Source organism: Pinus tabuliformis, chromosome J (genome assembly GCF_031772625.1).
Source record: "Pinus tabuliformis cultivar Carrire ecotype Pingquan chromosome J, CPIR1, whole genome shotgun sequence".
In the NCBI taxonomy this organism is placed as follows: domain Eukaryota; kingdom Viridiplantae; phylum Streptophyta; class Pinopsida; order Pinales; family Pinaceae; genus Pinus; species Pinus tabuliformis.
In genome coordinates, this window is record NC_142295.1 from 752,254,963 (window position 1) to 752,273,769 (window position 18,807).

Consider the following 18,807-nt stretch of genomic DNA (forward strand, 5'->3'; position numbering starts at 1 on the left):
TCTAAGTCATCTCTCTAGATAATGTGCTGATGTCGATAGAAAGCGACCCGTTGCAAGCAAGCCCGCAACACGAAATCATTGTTCAAGTTGAAGAAATGTTGTTGTAAGGACTGACTCAGGGATGGTCAAACGGATGACAAGTATTTTGCAGATGAAAGTTTTGCTTGCAGACCTCTTGAACACATAACGACACGACAGATGGCTTGGTGATGAATAACTCAAAGTTAATCCCTGGAACCCGGCTGAAGACTTTCAAAGTGGTTTGATCAACTGTGAGGTAAAGGATTTCCCAACCCAGGTGAATGAAAAGTGTCGTGTTCAAGAGTGGTAATAAAGTTTCTTCTGAGACAAAAGATAACAAACAGGTTCATTCTTCTCTCTTTTCCCCCACCATTTCTGGCAAGTACCTCTTTATTTTTAACAAGCTTGAGGAGGATAACATATGCTTGATTATAAGCTCATCCTTCGGATGAGTCCAACCTAGTTTTGATTCGAACCCTAGGAAGGAGTGGTTCGTTCCTGTTTGTAATTGAACAGGTCCTTTACTGTGAAATGTTTAACGAGCCCAGTATAGGAGAAACTCGGCGTTTTTCAATTTTAGAGAGTCTGAAAAACTTAAGAAGACTCCAAGTTGAACTTTTTCGTAGATTTGTGTCCCTCAAGCCCGAAAAAGTATAAAATAATACCTGGGGGAACCGCTTGATCTTGCCACCAAGGAGTACTTTCATAATTAGTGCCACTGACCTGAAAAGTAAAAAGCGATCAAGGACACGTCGTTTTATTTCCGTATCGAGTTTGAAACGACAAAAACCCGGCAATCTTTTCCAGATTTTACGGTCAGAAAAGGGCTATAAGGGGACCGTCTTTTAATTCCATTTTAACGAGTGTAAAAGAAACGCTCGGCAATCTTTTCATATTTTAGGAGTCAGAAAAGGGCTTAAAAGATGACTCTGCGGTTTTACTTTTTCGTATGTTTTAACGAGTTCGAAAAAATGATAAAAATGTACTCATGGTTTTCACTTTTTCGTAAGTTTTAATGAGTTCGAAAAAATGATAAAAATGTACTCATATGACCGACTTTCAATTTAATTTACGAGCAGGAAAAGACGGAAAGAAATCGGCTTTTCATTTGTTTTACGAGAATGAAAAATAGCAAAATAATCTCGGTATTTTCATGAGTTTAACGAGTCTTGAAAATAACTGAAACTGACTCGAGATAGGTTTCATTTTTACAAAAGCTTGAAACAGAGAAAAACTATGCTTCAAAGTAGTTTCATTTTTACACAAGCTTGAAACAGAGAGGAAACTGTGCTTGATGCCCCCTAAGCAAAACTGCTAGAGCGCATGCCCCCCAGCTTCATTTCATTCAACCAGTTGGATGAAATGAAGGTTGAGTTACGAGATCATTTGAAAGACTCGACCTAAAACTGTAAGAAAATTATGCAAAACACTGAAATAACTAACCTAAATATACAACTTAACATTTACGAGATCTAGTCAATCTCTCGACTCAAGTAGAGGAGGATTTGTTTCATTTTTTAACGAGCTTGACACAGGAAAAGAACTATGCTCGGATTCAGTTTCATGTTTACGCAAGCTTGAAACAAAAAACTATGCTTGTTACAAGTTCACATGCCCCCAGCATAATGACGCAAAACGAGGTACATGCCCCCCAAGCTTCATTGCATTCAATGAGGTGGATGGAATGAAGCTTTACTTTCAAGATCTTGGAAAGACTTGTGGGAGATGTTTCATTTTTTAGTGAGGTTGACACAGGAAAAGAACTATCCTCAAAACCCTTGTTTCATTTTTTAAACGAGCTTGACACAAGATAAGGAACTATGCTCATAACTACTCTCTACAATCTACCTAACAAAAACTCTACTCTAAAACCTTGATTCATTTTTTAACGAGCTTGACACAAGACAAGGAACTATGCTCTAAAATCCTTGTTTCATTTTTTAATGAGCTTGACACAAGACAAGGAACTATGCTCATGACTACTCTCTACAATCTACCTACTTAACCTGCCCTTGTTTCATTTTTTCACGAGCTTGACACAAGACAAGGAACTATGCTCAAAAAGTTTGCATGCCCCTAGGATAATGATGCAAAGCGAGGTACATGCCCTCCAGGCTTCATTGCACTCAACCAGATGGATGGAATGAAGGTTTACTTTCAATATTTAACTTGAAAAGGGAGTTGTTTCATTTTTAAGGAGGTTGACACAAGAGAAGAACTATCCTCATACCTGATTCATTTTTTAATGAGGTTGACTCAGTAACAGGAACTATCCTCATTCACACTGATTCATTTTTTAACGAGGTTGACACAGTAAAAGGAACTTTCCTCGAAACCCTACTTTCTACAATCTACCTACATATCCTAAAACCTACCTGATTCATTTTTTAATGAGGTTGAATCAGTAAAAGAACTATCCTCATGCTCACTGATTCATTTTTTAACGAGGTTGACTCAGGAAAAGAACTGTCCTCATAACTCCTTGTTTCATTTTTTAATGAGCTTGACACAAGACAAGGAACTATGCTCATGACTTCCAGTTTCATTTTTTAATGAGGTTGAGACTAGAAGAAACTATCCTCATGCTAGCCTGTTTCATTTTTTAACGAGGTTGATACCGGAAAAAACTATCCTCGTTCACACTGATCATGGCTTCCAACTGGAAGAAAGAAATTTCAATGGACACACCTTGATCATGGCTTCCAAGAGGTCTTCATCAGAAGGAAGAATATTTCTCTGGAAGGAACACATGTCAAGGGACTCGAAAAGGATAAGAACATCGTGTTCAAGTAATCCCATAGAGTTTTCCATGTCAATTACCGGATCTAAATCAACAGTGAGAGGCTCACTTACATCGGTAACTGAAAACATGGGACCAGTTGCCACATAATTAACCCGTGGCAGGGTAGAGACCACTTTAGAATCAGGAACATTTAGGGGTGTCATATTATTGGTAGTTGAGACAAGACTAGGGAACGAAAGCTGGTCTACAGTCACAATATTTCCATTGTGAGGGAAAGACATCACGCGAAAGAGTGTCGATACGACAACTTTCATTGCATAAACATAGTCTCGGCCAAGGAGTAAATTGAAATCCAAGGGACCTCGAACTACCATAAGATCAATACAGACAGTTTTACCTTCCAAGATAATAGAAAACTTAGGAAGGATCCCTAAAGGTTCACTAATGGTTCTGTTAAAAGCTTTCAGATTTTGCGTAATAGGCGCAAGCTGAGGGGAACCCAAAGCTTTCCAAACAGTTGAGGATAAAATACTAACAAAAGCACCTTCATCTACCTGAGTACGATGTATGTCTCTACCACCAGCCTTGACAATGATTTGGAAAGGGATGGAAGAAGGAAGACGAGGTTCTGTCAGTCTATTCCAATCAAAGGAAAAGACCTCAGTACTTGGAGGGGGTTCTGTAGAAACAGGTGAAATGCCCCCTGGCGTAGAAGAATCTGATGTAACAAGAAGAACCTGAGCGGTATGAAATTCACTTTCTAAAGGGAAAGTGGGATCGACCGAATGTGAAATTGAATCGACCACTTGATCAACTAAGGGATCATCAACCCGAGTGACATGAGTTTCACTCTCCAATGGGAGAGTGTGATCGACTATACTTGAATTTAGATCAATCACTCCGTCAGTTGACGGCAGGTTGGGAGAAAGTTTACGGTAACCAGTTGGAAATTCTTGCTGTGGAACAGTAAGTTTTTCCAACAATGTTGAGGCTTCATCCATGTGAGGGCAAATGTGAGTTTGATGACTCCCTTTGCATAACTTACAAGGAAACCTAACTTTACCCTTTTTCCCAGGAACCTGACTATCACTGGTTGATGGATCAACGGAAAGTTGATGAGATTTTTCTGACCATACTTCCAAGACCTTTGGAATACCAGGACAATTGACAAGGAAGTGGTCACCCTTACAAAGCCTGCAAGGGTATTTGGGTTTACGGTGCATGTCGGAATTTTCCTCAACACAACTAACACTTACAGCCATGGTTGGTTGGTTGACTTCTTTCTTATCTTGCTTCTTCTTCTTCTTCTTCTTCTTCCCTTTCTTCTTCTTCTTAGCCTCCTGGTTACTAGCATCAAGGCTTTTACCAGGCGAAGAGGAAGAAATGGAGGAAGAAAAATTAGGCGAAGAAGGTAAAGGGTCAACAGAAGGTTGGTGATGTTGAGATGGTGAACTCTGTTGAGGTGAAGCATCCGGTTGAGATGGAACAATTGGAGTATTTTGGGCCAACGAAGTTGAAAATAACCATATCTGTAAACCTATTGTAAATCCAGGTAATGACAAAGTAGCCATATAAGGAGGACCAACATTTCCAAAGTAAGGAAAAGTACTAGGATTCTCATTAGGAGGGGTTCCTAGGTTGATAAATTCCGGAACATTTGCCATTATATTCAACTTCAGTGAATTTTATTAACAATTTTTAAAACTAAAATTAACAATTCACAATTCACACCTAACAATTAAAATTCACAATTCACACCTATGGTCTCTAAAAGTAAAAACAAACAAATTAACACGCGCTATCAAATCTAGGAGTCAAACCATACACAAACAGTAGCCTTCCGGACCGAAAACACTAGTTGGTGATGAAGCCCAACATTGCCGAATTCAGTACAGAAGTGGTGGGTGGAATAGTTACCCCGGCAACCTGCTTAATGAATAGACCGGCACAAGTTCCTCCACTTTAACCGTCTCGAGTGAAGTGAACCCCCCGGAAAATCCAAGTGAGTCTAGCCGACGTCTGCTCCAGGTACAGTGGGATCTTCCCTCCACCGTCACCTCGGGTAGAACCCTAAAGATAATGGTCACTAAGGTTACCAACAGCAACAAATGCACCTGGGGGAACAGTCTACACTCCGACAGCACGCAAGGGCAGAGTATCAAGCTCAATCCCCTTGCCGGCTCCTTGACAATAATCCAAGGTTTACCGACAAGTGACCCCTGGCTCCTCGACAATGGTTAATCCGAGGTTTACCGTTTGTAATACGTGTGTGTCTGGCGTCGTTCCCAACGAGGGAGGATTGATCCCCTCACTGGTTCGGACACGAGCTCGTGCTTCTCCTTTAAGAGGAGCTTTCCCAGAGTACAAATGAAACAGTTGGATTTATCCTACCACAAGATGAGCTACTTGTTTGGTTTTGCTGTCTTGGAGAGTTAATTACTCTCCTACTCCAAGACACTAGCCTAAGCTATATTGGTGTATCAGAGCCCTAGAAATGTAAAAATTACTAGATGAATTTTAATTAAGCGCTGTGTTATTAAGGCTGTTATTACTCAAATGGGTAAATGGATATGAAACCAATGGTGTTATGACCCGACTCAACTGAATGCAATCGAATATGATAATGTAATTTTTTCAATTCGATGAATCCTAACTAAAGTAAGGAGAGAGTTTCCATTCACTTCCGACAATGCAAAAAATTGATCACTAAGAGAAAATATAACAAATTCTCTAATGCACTAATTCTATTCAAGAAAAACTAATGCAAATCAATTCCAAACCATTTTTTTATTTTTATTTTTGTGTAAATTCAAATCAAAGAAAACTGATCTAAATCTACGATTGATTTTTTCAGAATGTAAACTATGCAATTGTCATCTATGCACAATTCATTTGAAAAGTATGCAAATGTAATCTATGCACATTTTTCATTCATATTCTGAAAATGAGAATTCTAATTATGCAAATGTGATCTATGCAAGAGAATTCTCAAACACAAGACGATTCTAATGTGATCTAAGAACCAATCAAGTGCAAGTCGAGAAAATTGGGTGAGAGTTCCAAAGATCAAAACATAAAAACACTCAAAGGCGATTAACACTCATACACAATTTAGCCCCCCCCCCCCCCGGCGAATGAGGGGGAAATTTTTTTGCAAAAACAAAAGCAAAAAGATGCAAAATTATGAAAGTACTGAGACAAACCTCCAAGTAATGACCAAAGGAAATCAAATTAAGAATTTCTCAAAAAAGAGACTCAAAACACCCAATTGATGAAAGCTTAAAGCAGGAATGCCAATGAAACAAGCTTAGGTGAAGATCTTTGACCGGAGACTAATGGATCTGGGTAGTAAAAACTAAGAAAAAGCAAAATCTAAGAGAAAAAATGCAAAAAATGGAATTTTCTTAAATTTTAGCAGGGGACGCAGGCGACCCGTTAGAACAGCTGCGGGCCCGCTCTGTGCACACAGCGACAGTGCGTCCAGGGACGCACTGTGCAATACTCAGAGGGTGCGTCCTACTGGAAAATTCAAGAAAAACCAAAATAAATCTAACCCTAAGCTAACCCACCCAAAGACAAAGTCACAGAGCCAAAAACCAAAAAAATAAACCAATTTTCTCAGAGCAAAGTTCATACAAAGGAAAAGACTTTCACATCAATGGAGTCCCCAGTGGAGTCGCCAATTTGTCAGGCGGAAAGAGTCGATTGTGCGGACACAACCAACCTCCCTAGGAGCCTAAGACTCTCTAGTGACAAACAAGACAAACAAGAGCAATCCTTCTCTAAACATGCATTTACTATATAAGAAATCAAGTGTTTAGATCCTACCTATAATCCAACGCTGTTGTAGCAGTCCAGCTCCGCTGATCCGGATGAGCTCCTCCTCAAATTTGAAACCTGCATACACTAACAATCAAACGATTAAATAGCACTTGATAATCTCATAAAATAAACATATTTAACACATAGACCAAGGAGTACATGAAACAACTCATAAATAACAAGTTATTGAGAAGAATGGACTCATTTGCATTAATAGGTAACAAAAGGAACAAATACAACCTAAGCCTTGGTGTTGTGCAAGTCCCTCTCAGGGTCCATCAAGAGTTCTCCTTTACTTTGACAAAGCTCACCCACTTCCAAATAGAACAAGCAAAGATAGCAATCTCTCCTCACAAGCTTCTAAATGGGAGTCCTAATTCCTGCAGCATTTACCCTTAGAAATGTATAGCTTCCAACCCCCTTTCCTTCTGGCCCAATGCCTGTATTTATAGTGCTCAAGAGGAAGTTAATCAGGTCCACCATCAATGGGATAATCCCCTCTTTGGATGGGATAGCTCCCTTATTGACGGGATAAGTTCCTCTTTGGTAGGAGTGCATGAACCATCTGGAGGCGCTCAATACACGTCGAACAACCTTCTAGAATACTCTAGAAATGACCACAAGTGACTTTTTAAAGATGAAACTTGCGCATTTTAAACTTTACAAGGGGACGCACCTGCCCCTTTACATACAGAGCATCCAAAGACGCAGCTTTTGTGAACATTGGGTGCGTCCCCGCAGGTAAGGTTGAGAGAACCTGCGTCCCCAGAGATAAATACATTTATAAAAGACTTTCTCTCTTTTGGAGTTTGACATGGAGAGCAGAGGCATAAGACTTACCTAAGAGGATATCATGACTGTTGATTGAGCCATACTAACTGTAAATAGTCATGGTGACATTTTTTAGTGTAACAGTCATATAAAGCGACTTATTGTTTTTTTGGTCATTAATAAGCCATGTTATTGACCCATGATACAGCTTGAGTTGACTTAATGGTTAATAGCGCCTCTTTCCTCTTAAACGGTCACAGGTTCAAAACCACAGGGAGTAGTGTATGTATGCCTCTGTAGACTTAGCAGTCAAATCGTTGCCCAAGAGGCAGGTCCCTTGTCCCACAAACAAGGGGGTCTAGTACGCCAATTTGGTGTTTAGCTTAGCTATGACTTTAAAATTAGATAATAATATAATAGAATAGAATTAATATTTACAATTATTAATTATTAAACTAGCCTAGATCCATCTTAAATCTGAATCTATCAAGCACTGAGGGGGATCAAATTTCTTGACGTGCAAACCTTTCCTCAAGTTTCGCAATAAAAAAGAGGTCCGCGCCTCGAGAGATTTGATCCTTGTTTGTGCTTGATAGATTCGGAGTTAAGGTGGATCTAGGCCGGTTTATTAATAGTTTTGCCAAGAGGTGCTTCCAAGCCACTGTGGAAGAGATGTTGTAATGTCCTCTTGTATCCCATCTTGTAAACATTTTGACTTGCTAAAATCACATAAAAAATAAACTAATTAATAATTAGAATAAATTTGAGGTAAAATAGTCAATTTACCTTTGGTGGTTTTTGGGCTCTTTGTTTTGACAGCTCATGGTTTTTCCAATAACGTTCACACACACACACACACATATATATTATAAACCAACCTAAATCCATCTTAACTTTGGATCTACCAATCCCCGACAGGGCTCAAACCTCTTTTCACTCTAAAAGTGATTTGAACCCCAAGTGATTTAAGGAGGGAGAGAATGGGGAGGAATTTGACCTAAAAGACTCCACTAATAAAGTAGTGGCCCAAATCACAACTACCTGTAGCCTAGAAAGGTATATTGGAAGATTGCCATCTTTCTTGAAAGCCAAATTTTGCAGCAAAGAAATTTGTGTAAGGCCAAGCAAATTATTATGAGAAGAGTTTTGTTAGAGAGAGAACCAATATATCTCTTTTTCCATGAATCAACAAATTGAGAAATATTGGAAGGGCCAGTCCAGCCTGTGGGAAATGTCTGTTATAGCAAAGTCCCAAACCTATTTTTCCAATTTACACCTTAAAAAAATGAGAAATAGTTTCTACATTTTCTTTGCACAACACAATGAGAGGACCACTTATTCAATGTTTATAGAGGTTTCTAGTTTTAAGGATTTTTTTCTGAGTTGAAATCCAAAAAAAATATTCACTTTACGAAGACCATCATAATTCCATATCTTAGACCACATAACTACTTTAGGAGGGATCCTATTAGTGAAACAAGGAGCATTGTAAAATCGTTTTAATGAATATAGCTCAAGACCCATCATCTTTGATTACATGCTAAAAGTAGGGAAGGGACATACCTAGGCAAAGCTTTTCAAGTTCTTGTACAACCATCGACGAATTTATAGGAACATATTCCCATGAACAATTGACCCATTTTCCATTATCTGACCACGAGGAGGTGTCAAACAAGTTGGCTTTATTTTGAGGGAACATCCAATTTTTGTGGAGAGATACAATTTGTTGGTTCTTGAGAGGTGCTTTTCCCTAAAAGGAGTTGATACTTGTACATATGTCATTCCCTTTTCTCGGTTGATACATGTACATATATCAATGCGAACATCAATGTAGAAGTGTTGGGTATGGAAAATTATTGCACCTTTGACCAAGTTGCTCATTCAAAAAAAAAGTACCCGCAATGGATACACAATATGACTATAGTAGTTGCTGAGATGCTTGATGAGCAGACCATTGGAGCTAACAAGGAAGAATCCAATGACCCTGAAGAAGAAGCCACACCCCTGGATGAGAATGTTGGTTCCATTGTTCTATATTTTGAGGTTATCTATGGAGGGGAAGTCCAATCTGTCCAAGAAGTCAACACAGAATACACCCCTCCCCATAAGCCACCGAGGATCTATAACTTGAGAAGTAAGGGGGCGGTATGAGATCCTTCAATGGAAGAAAAGAAGAAGGAATTGTTAAGAAGAATTCTTCCACTTAAAATCTCAAATCAACCCTCAGTCTCCACCCCCAGGAGTTTTTCAAGCCAAACTCCCAAGGATACTTCGGTTGGTAGAAAGGGAACCCCCTATATTCTCGAAACCTCAACCAAGTCTACACAGTCCCCTTCCGTCAACATCACAACAAGCAGCACCATGAACAACAACTGAAGTCAGCATACTGGATGTAACGAACGTAAGAGGGAGGTTGTTGACAACAGAGAGGTGGAACAAAGTTGCAAGCTCAAGGAAGAACATGTGCTCCATAGACGAGAGAATGAGTTGCAGCAAGAACAGGTATAGGAGGGGGCGCAACATGCACTCACGGATGAAACTGCACCCATACAAGTAATAGATCCATCCCAGCAGCTGGCACGGGGTAGACGTGGTCATCAGTGTTGTTGATTGCATGAAATGGAATTCAACAGTATGCATGTCATTCTGCGCACTCATGTGATCCCACCCACTCAACACACTCACCCAGGCAAAGAAAAGAAGCAAGTCCGACTGGAGCTAAACATGCAAATGACAGTTGATGTGCATGACCACTAGCACACACAAGAAGATCAACATAGACACTGTGCGTTAGTGTGTTGCTAGTTCAGACGCACCCAAGAAGACCATGCGCATGCTAGCAGACGAGTTGGATGGAGTAGAACCAATGCACCCAGGTGCAACGGATGCAAGAGTTCGCTTCAGCAGGACGTCACCATGGAGTGCATACACACCATCATGGATGACCAAGCTTGGCATCAGCTCACCACCTTCACCATCACAAGCATGTCAAAGAGTTGGTATCGCCACAATCGACCGAGTGTTAGTGATGTCTTGCATGGCTTGCTCAAGCCATTTTTTCTCACATGGGAACATGTACATTATAATGGAGCGTCTTATCAAGTGGAAGTTCAAGTGTCGATAGTTGGATGTAAAATTGTCAGAGTAGATGAAGGCTCATCAGGATAGATGAATTGTCACAAAGGGGAATGTCAAAGGCCACCCCACCCTTTTCTATAAATAGAACCTCATAACTCATTGTAAAGGCTTTTGGTCAGCCAAGCTTCCGATAAGACTATCTTGGAGAGAGCTTGGATAGTATTGTAATGAGCCTTGGCTTCTCCACTACGCAGAGCTAGTATATCTATTTGAAGGAGCAGGCGGTTGTGGCTGTAACGTTCCGCTGTCAGAATTAGTGGTTAGACATGGATGTATTGTGTGATTGGAACTTACACTTCTTAATATAGCAGAACCAACGCGTTTCATGCATATGTTGTATTGTATTCTATGCTATGTAGTTTACTCTAAATGATTTATGTATTTGATTGCTCACGCATGCATGTATGGACTATTCTATATAAGTATGTATGAATATTTCTGAAATGTGTTGTTGGTTTAACCATCACTTTGAATTGCTTGCTAACTTTCTTTCCAGCTTGTGATGCATCTTCGCTTGTGTGTTCCCTTCCAAGCCATGTACTATTACAGGTTTCCAAGGGGCGCACTCACCTCACCCTCAGTGTGTTAGAACTTCTCATGCGCCTTCCTTGACTTACTGCAGTTGTCACACCCTTGCTACAAGAATGGACATCTTACCTACCTCTGTGAGAAATTGTGGTCAAGGAATTACTGTACGACCCACTGTTGGGACTCCTACACCAAACGGTCTGAGGTCTAATTGGTACTTCTTATTGGGGAGATCCCTTACATGTTTGCGGGTCCAACACCGTCAACATTTTGTTTGTAGAAGGAGGGCCAGATGACAAGCCGAGTCCTCACATCTGTTTTGAATATCTACATATCTGCCATGACTAACTATATAGTTGCTCCTCCAGAGTGTATGTATTATGGAAATGACTTCATAATCTCAGAAGATCTCTCAGAGAACTTGTCACATAAAACATAAGATGGTGGAGGCCACGTAGCCTTGGTTAGGCACGCGGTCAACGTTGTAGGCTCATAAGAAAGACATGGAATCTTTGAAGAATGCATGACCTGTGCGTTGTTCATCTACATGCTATGACGACACCCAAAGCACTAGTGTGACATACTGCCCAAAAAATCTATTGATTCTCTTGCTCATTCGGTCACAGAGAAAAACCATGCTTTCAATCACTTTAACCATAAAGCCCTCGATCAAGAAATTCTAAAATTACGAAAAGCACCCGATGAATTCATTGATCAGTTTTACACACGATTTTTTAATCTTGCATACCAATTTCCTGAAGATGAAATTGATTGCGAATTTCTTTTTTGGAGATTTGAGTATCTTCTTCGCATCCTCAAGGTGAAAATTTGGAACTTTTTTACCATCCAAGAATGTTTGATATTTGTTTTTGAATTCTGGATTTCTTTGTTAAAGATGTGACCACCCCACAGTCTTGTGCCCGCAATATTCAAGCACGGTGGTCAACTGAGGCAGTCCGCAACAATGTTGGTGTTTCCCTTCTTGTACTTAATGTTCAAATGGAATTGTTGCAGGTATGTGGACCACTTCTGATGGCGATCATTCTACAACTTCCCTTCTGTGTGTATAAACTACAGGGGTTGGTGGTCTGTGTGGATGACCGTTTCCTTCTTCAAAACGCAATGCTTCCATTGTCGACAAGCCTGCACAATGGAATACATCTCTTTTTCATAGGTGGGATACTTTTGTAATGTGTCTGAAAATGTCTCACTGTGATATGCCATTGGATGCCCCTGGTGGGTAATAAGTGTACTAATAGCATAGCCGGTGACATCTGTCTTGACCTTAAAAGATTGTTTTAGGTTTAACAATGTGAGCACTGGTGCAGAGTAGACGCGACGCTTCAACTCAGGAAATGCCTTCTGTTGGGATTCATACCAAAATAGATTTTCTTTCGCTCCTCCCTAGGTGACTTGACTCAAGGGTCAAGTGATATTAGATAACTCCAACACAAACTTGCGATAAAATTTGGAAAGGACCAAAAAGATTTGGAGCTCTGTTAGAGTGGTTGGTGTTGGCCAATCCCAAATGACTTGCATCTTGGCTAGGTCCACATGCACGCCCCAATCATCAATGATGTCCCTAGATATTGAACCGGGTCATACCAAAAGTGCATTTTTCCAAATTGGCACACAACTTGTGTTTCCATAGGGTTTGGACCTGTCGAATATGGTGGAGGTGCTCTTCCTAACTCTGGTTGAAGATAAGAATGTTATCCAAATACACCACCATGAATGATTTGGTGAACGATCGCAAGATTTCATCCATCGTCCTCATGAAGATTCCACGGGCATTTGTCAACCTGAAAGGCATGACGAGCCATTCGAAAAGGCCCTTCTTGGATTTAAAGGTAGACTTCCACACGTCGAAGGGTTTGATCGGTGCCTGGTGATAACCAGACTTTAAGTCAATCTTGCTGAAATATTTGGCCCCCTTAAGTTGGTCCAGAAGGTCATCAATCCATGGGATTTGATACCTATTTCGGACAGTGATTTTGTTTAGTGCCCGATAGTCAATACAGAGTCTCCAAGCCACATCCTTCTTCTGTACCAACACGATTGGGCTCCCACAGGGTGATGAACTTGGTCTGATGTGCCCTTTTTGCAGCAGCTCCTGAATTTCCCTCTCGATTTCATCGTTCTCCAGAACAGAGCATCGATAAATTGGTCCATTGGGTAGTGGCGCACCCGGGGTCAGATCGATGGAGTGCTTGGCCTGACAGTGTAGAGGTACCCCTGTGTGCGAGGTGAAGGTGTCCCTGCACTCCTCCAAAACCTTGTCCATATGATGCTGCCGTGCAGAGGAGCCCTGTTTGGAGGTCGTGCCCACAATATTCTTATTTCCATAATGGCAAGCCATAAGGAAAAAAAAATCTCATTATTGGAGATGATATTATTGCATTACTTCACAGTGGTCAAATAAATGGCGGTAGGTGGTGCTACCTTTGGTATCCTGTACAACTTATCATCCAAAGTAATAATAACAGTGTGAGGCCTAGAATCATACACAACATGTTTCTTCCACAAGTATGTTTGACCTAATAATACATCACAAAATTCAAGCGGAGAAACATAACATAATAATTCATCCATGAATGGTTTGATGCTGCAGGGAAGACAACATTGTTGGCTAATGCAAAAGATCACACCCTTGGTGAATCCAACTGATGGTGTACGGATGTGGGTGTGGTGTGGTCGGCAGAACCAAGTGCTTCCCAACCTCTACTAAAATGAGCTTCTTTTGGCTCCCACTGTCGACAATGAATTACAGTGGGGAACCCTTCACCCACATCTGTGAGTGGAAGATCTACTCCCCATCCTCTAGATCTTTGGGCTCATCCCTCTGGATATTGGTGGTGGCAACGGTGGCAATAGGCTCCACATCGATAATACGATTCCCTTTGTCATTCCCCTTGTCAATTTCTGACTTAGATTTAGAACATGCATTTGATTAAGAAGCCTTCAACTTGGCCACCAGTGATTGTGGCTCGACACTCCCTTGTGTTGTGAGTGGGCCTCTTATGGAACTCACACCATTCCCCTATGTCATTCATTATATTTGTGGTGTTTTTCTTCGCTTGCGGCTCTAGTGGGTTATCTTCGGTCACCCCGCCTTAGGTTTGTCTATTGTTCTATGTCTTGGGGTCACCTTTCCCTTGCCTCGAATTCGCATATCCAAAGTCTCACTTCTTCTGTTTAAATTTATGCTCGATCTTGATAGAATTTCGATAGGTGGCACCAAGAGAGAAGATGTTTGGGAACTCCATCTCATCTTGGATGTACTTGATTAATCAACCACAATACTTGAGTACCAAATGCTGCTTAGAATCCTTAACACCCAACTTCGTGCAAAGGGTATGGAAATAATTTGTGAACTCCAACACATCTTGGTGCCTTCCTTTCCGCAGTGTGGTCCACTTTATGTATTTATATTCATAGCTCCTGACAGGGAAATATTGTTCCTTGATGGCGTCTCCGAAAGAATTTCGAGTGGGTGCGGTTGAAAACAGTGAGGATTCCCTCTCATCCTTTTGTTTATAGTAGGTTTCCCACTAGTCCTTGACGTGTGGGGCAGCTTTGAGAAGTGCAAAAGTAATACTTTCCTGACTGGAAAAGTCGTGAACTTGAAAATATCATTCAAACATATTTAACCACATATCTTCGACATCTACATCTATCTGACCTCCAAATATGGGAATATCAAAGTTAATTTGTACCTTAAAAGGAGTGGCACCTCGAGAGTGACGACTGGATGAAGATGTGTCACCTGTGGGTAGTCGCCAAAGGATATGGGAAAAGTTATCCATGATCCACTACAACAAAACCAGCGATTTGCGCTAGATTTAGCGCCAGATTTTAGTGCATTTTTTTTGTAATTGTGATGAGCAACCTGGCGCTAAATCTGGCTCTATTGTACAATTTTTAAAGCGTCCTTTTTTGCACCTGATTTTGCATCCTTTTTCACGCTAGATTTTGCATCATTTTTTACACCAAACTATGCATCATTTTTTGCGTCAAATTTTGAACCAAGATTTGCATCTTATTTTATGACAGGTTTTGCTTCTAGTTTTGTGTCATTTTTTGCATCTATTTTTCATTCTCTTTTGCTTCCTATTTTGTGTCATTCTTTGCTTCCATTTTTGCACCATCATTTGCATCAAGTTTACACTGTATTTTGAATCCAATTTAACGTCTTTTTATGCATCCATTTTGTGTCAGTTTTTGCATCTAGTCTTACGCCAGGTTTTGTATCTAGTCTTACACTAGTTTTTGCTTCTATTTTTGCACCAGCTTTGGTGCCTATCTTTGCATCATGTGTTGAATTTGATTTAGCACCAAATTTTGCATCCATTTTTGTGCCCATTTTTGCATCTTTTTTTGGACCATTTTTTACATCCACATTTACGTTTGATTTGTCTCCATTTTTCCCATCTCATTTTGCACCATATTTTGCGTCATTTGTTTCATCCAATTTTGCATCATTTTTAACACCATCTCTTGCATCTAATGTTACATCATTTTGAGCATCCAAATTTGCATTTATATTTGCATCTTATGTTGAGTCATGTGTTGTGTCCACCTTTGCATCTTATTTTGTGTCTAATGGTACATTCAATTTAGAGCCATTTTTTACATCTACTTTTGTATTTGTTTTTGCACCAAGTTTTGCATCCAATTTTAAGCTATTTTATGCCCCTTTTTGCACCATTTTTTTGTGTCTACTTGTGTCCAATGTTGCACCATTATTTACACCGACTTTTTCATCCAATTTTGCATTTTTTTGGTGTCTAGTTTTACATCGTTTTCACCATCCAAATTTGCAACTTTTTTTCCCTCATTTTGTGTCCACATTTGCATATAATTTTGTGTCTGAGTTCAAGCCTAAATTTGCATGTGATTAGGAATCATTTTTTACATCCAATATGGCATCCTTGGTTTCACCTTTTTTCAGCCCCATTTTGCATCTTGTTTTATGTCTTTTCTTACATCTTTTTTTTTTTTTTTTTTTTTTTCTTTTTTGCACCCAAGTTTGCATCCCAAATTTACACCATTATTTGCATCATCATTTGGCATATTAATTTGTCACGTTTTTTGCTTCTTTTTAACGCTCAACTTTGCATCTTATTTTACATCTAGTTGTTGTCTTTTTTTGCATCTAATTTGGTGCCCATTTATGTGTCCTTGTTTTTGCCCAATTTGATATCCTTTTGTATGCATGTTTTGTTCCCTTCTTTGTGTCAACTATTGCACAATTTTTCACTTCTAATTTAAAACACTTTGTATGTCAATTGTTTGCATTTTGTATTAATTCCTAGTTTAACATCCAATTTTACTTTCAGTTTCGCATCCATGGTTACATCCGCATTTGACTTCTTATATAGAGTATATTTTTCTTTACATATATGACCCCCTTTATAGATTCATAGTGAAATATATGATAGTTTCTAAATATCATTAAAGCAGATATCACAATTCAAAATCATTTGTAAAGAAATTTAAGAGAAATTGACAACATCCATCCAAAAAAATAACAATGTGTCATTAACAATTTTCAAAACATGTATAAAATAGCAACATAATACTAATAAAATCAATATTATTTTTAATCAAAACGATTAAAATTCAAATATGATTAACAAATCAAAATATTTCATGAATATCGTTATTCTACGATAAATTAACAACATACATAAATCAAACTCATCGTATGATTACAAAATCAAAATGTCTCATTGATATAGGGTAAATTCACAACACCCATCTAAACATAACAATGTCATTCTACACAATAATTTCTTCATAAAAAACAATGCATGTGCATGCCTAGCTACCACCACCAAGATCATCCTCATGATCATCTTGACCATCCTCATTACTCTAATCCACATCATCACCAACACCGCAACTATCATCATCATCTCCTCCTTCACCACCATCATCCTCATCCTCATCCTCATCATCTCCTGATATATGTTGAACATAATTTGGATCATCGTCTTGGCAATCATTACCTATAGCATTCTGACAAAAAAAATCAATATTACATGTTAGTATTAATTACATAACACAACGCATGTTTTTGTTATACAATGTTAACCATAAAATGAGGTAAGATATAATATCTAATAGTACTAAAAAATAAAATGAAAATATGGTTTAAAAGTATATTGGAAATCCAACTAAGATTACATACCATAGAGTCCATCCAAACAACAAATTCAACCCATCTCTTTTGCTGCAGCACCTCCTTTTCCAAATGATTTGGAGGTCTTCCATATTTTAGTTCCTATCAAACAGTAAATAGGGAGAAATTAGATAACAATGACTTTCTTCTAGTACAAAATTTATTAAAAAAATATCACATGTTTAATATACTTACAAAGGTTGTTATCAGTGCTTTTAAACCTTTCTGGCCACTATGATGAGTGATTTTTGTCTTGGTTAACCTCGCCTTGGATGCCTTGTCCTTAAACATAAACCAATTCAATTTATTTTCACAGAAATACATGTCTAAGATACTTATAAGTATTAATACATTCTAAATAATGTTTAATGAAAAATTCAATACCTGAATGCTCTCATTGCCAGCTTTTCTTTGTGCATCCAACTTCCCATATGATTTTACAAGTTCTTTCCATACTTTAAAAGGTATGTCAATAGGTCTTTGTTTCAGTCTTTGATCTTGAGGCATTTTTTTAATTTTTCTTGTTTGGTTGAAAATTTTGGTTTAAAAAAACCGAACAAGTAATTCACATCAATGGCATGGGGACTCTATGGATATGTGTAAAAAAATGGCTATAAAGAAAACATCCAAATAGGGTTCAGGAGTTGTATATCTTGTTGGTCACGAAGATGTCAAGGCTAGAAAGGATTCATGGTTTCCTAAGAAACTGGTTATAATCTGCTTCTATGCTTTCATGAGGGCAAACTGCAGGGCAGGCCCTGCAAGCCTCAATGTACCTCACACCAATCTCTTGCAAGTTAGCATGACATATACTGTCTAACTTGAAGGTTTCCATGAATCAAAAATGCTGAATGTTTTTCAAGGACCAAGTCACAACATCAATATGGTGATGGATAACAAAGATTTCCTTGAAGGCGGCAGAGATGAAGTGAATTTTAATGTGAAGTTAATAATCATAAGTTTTGTTGTCGACCAAGATCTTCATTACTTAGTCCTTGATTTTGTTTGATAGAGAATAATAGCCATTCCTACGATTAATCATTGATATTTATGAACAAAGACACCATTCTTTTTTCAATGAAGATGATAGGTGGTATTTTATATGCATGGTTAAGCCTAAGATAAGCCATGTTTTCTACATAAGAAAGTTATATTAAGTTATATCCATGAAAATGAAAGGAAGATGACATTGCATGTTTCCTCGTATAGCTAACCATCGCTCAATAACATTGGATGCTTCTCCTCCTCATTCATTACATCATTGCTTAAGAACCTTGGATGCTTCTCCATTTTTTTTGACATCATGTATTGATTATGTTGTTGTTGGAGGTTTTACACTAATTTTTTCAACATCGAGCTTACTAGGGCTTGCACCACCGGGGTTATTAGTAAGAATCTCATGAGGTTTGCATAGCCATGATTATTAGAATCAAAATAGTAGGATTTGCACTAAAAAACAGTTCATAGAGCTTTCCTGCTGGGGAGAAAATCACAAGTTCAACTTCTGCAGTGCAGAGCACCGAGAGCTCGTAAGCTTTCTTCAGCAATCCACCTACGTTTGGAAAATGTAGCCTGCCTGCTGGCGATGTTCTCAATCCTC

General features: G+C 39.0%; 1 protein-coding gene across 1 annotated transcript; it reads right to left on the bottom strand.

Annotated features, from left to right (window-relative positions):
- Positions 1-16,638: 16,638 nt before the first annotated feature.
- Positions 16,639-17,583, bottom strand: LOC149228918 (uncharacterized). The gene is made up of 3 exons (XM_089375748.1): positions 17,403-17,583; positions 17,217-17,309; positions 16,639-17,044 (listed from the first exon to the last, which is right to left on the bottom strand). The coding sequence occupies exons 1-3, from the start codon at positions 17,529-17,531 to the stop codon at positions 16,901-16,903; spliced, it is 366 nt and encodes a 121-aa protein (XP_089231874.1). The 5' UTR covers positions 17,532-17,583; the 3' UTR covers positions 16,639-16,900.
- Between the last annotated feature and the right edge of the window lie 1,224 nt (positions 17,584-18,807).

Excerpts from the sequence above, each read along its gene's own strand:
- LOC149228918 (XM_089375748.1), bottom strand. The coding sequence starts at position 17,531 with ATGTATTTCTGTGAAAATAAATTGAATTGGTTTATGTTTAAGGACAAG. Across the intron at positions 17,310-17,402 it reads AAGCACTGATAACAACCTTT|GAACTAAAATATGGAAGACC; the intron begins GTAAGTATATTA and ends ACTGTTTGATAG. Across the intron at positions 17,045-17,216 it reads TTGTTTGGATGGACTCTATG|AATGCTATAGGTAATGATTG; the intron begins GTATGTAATCTT and ends TTTTTTTGTCAG.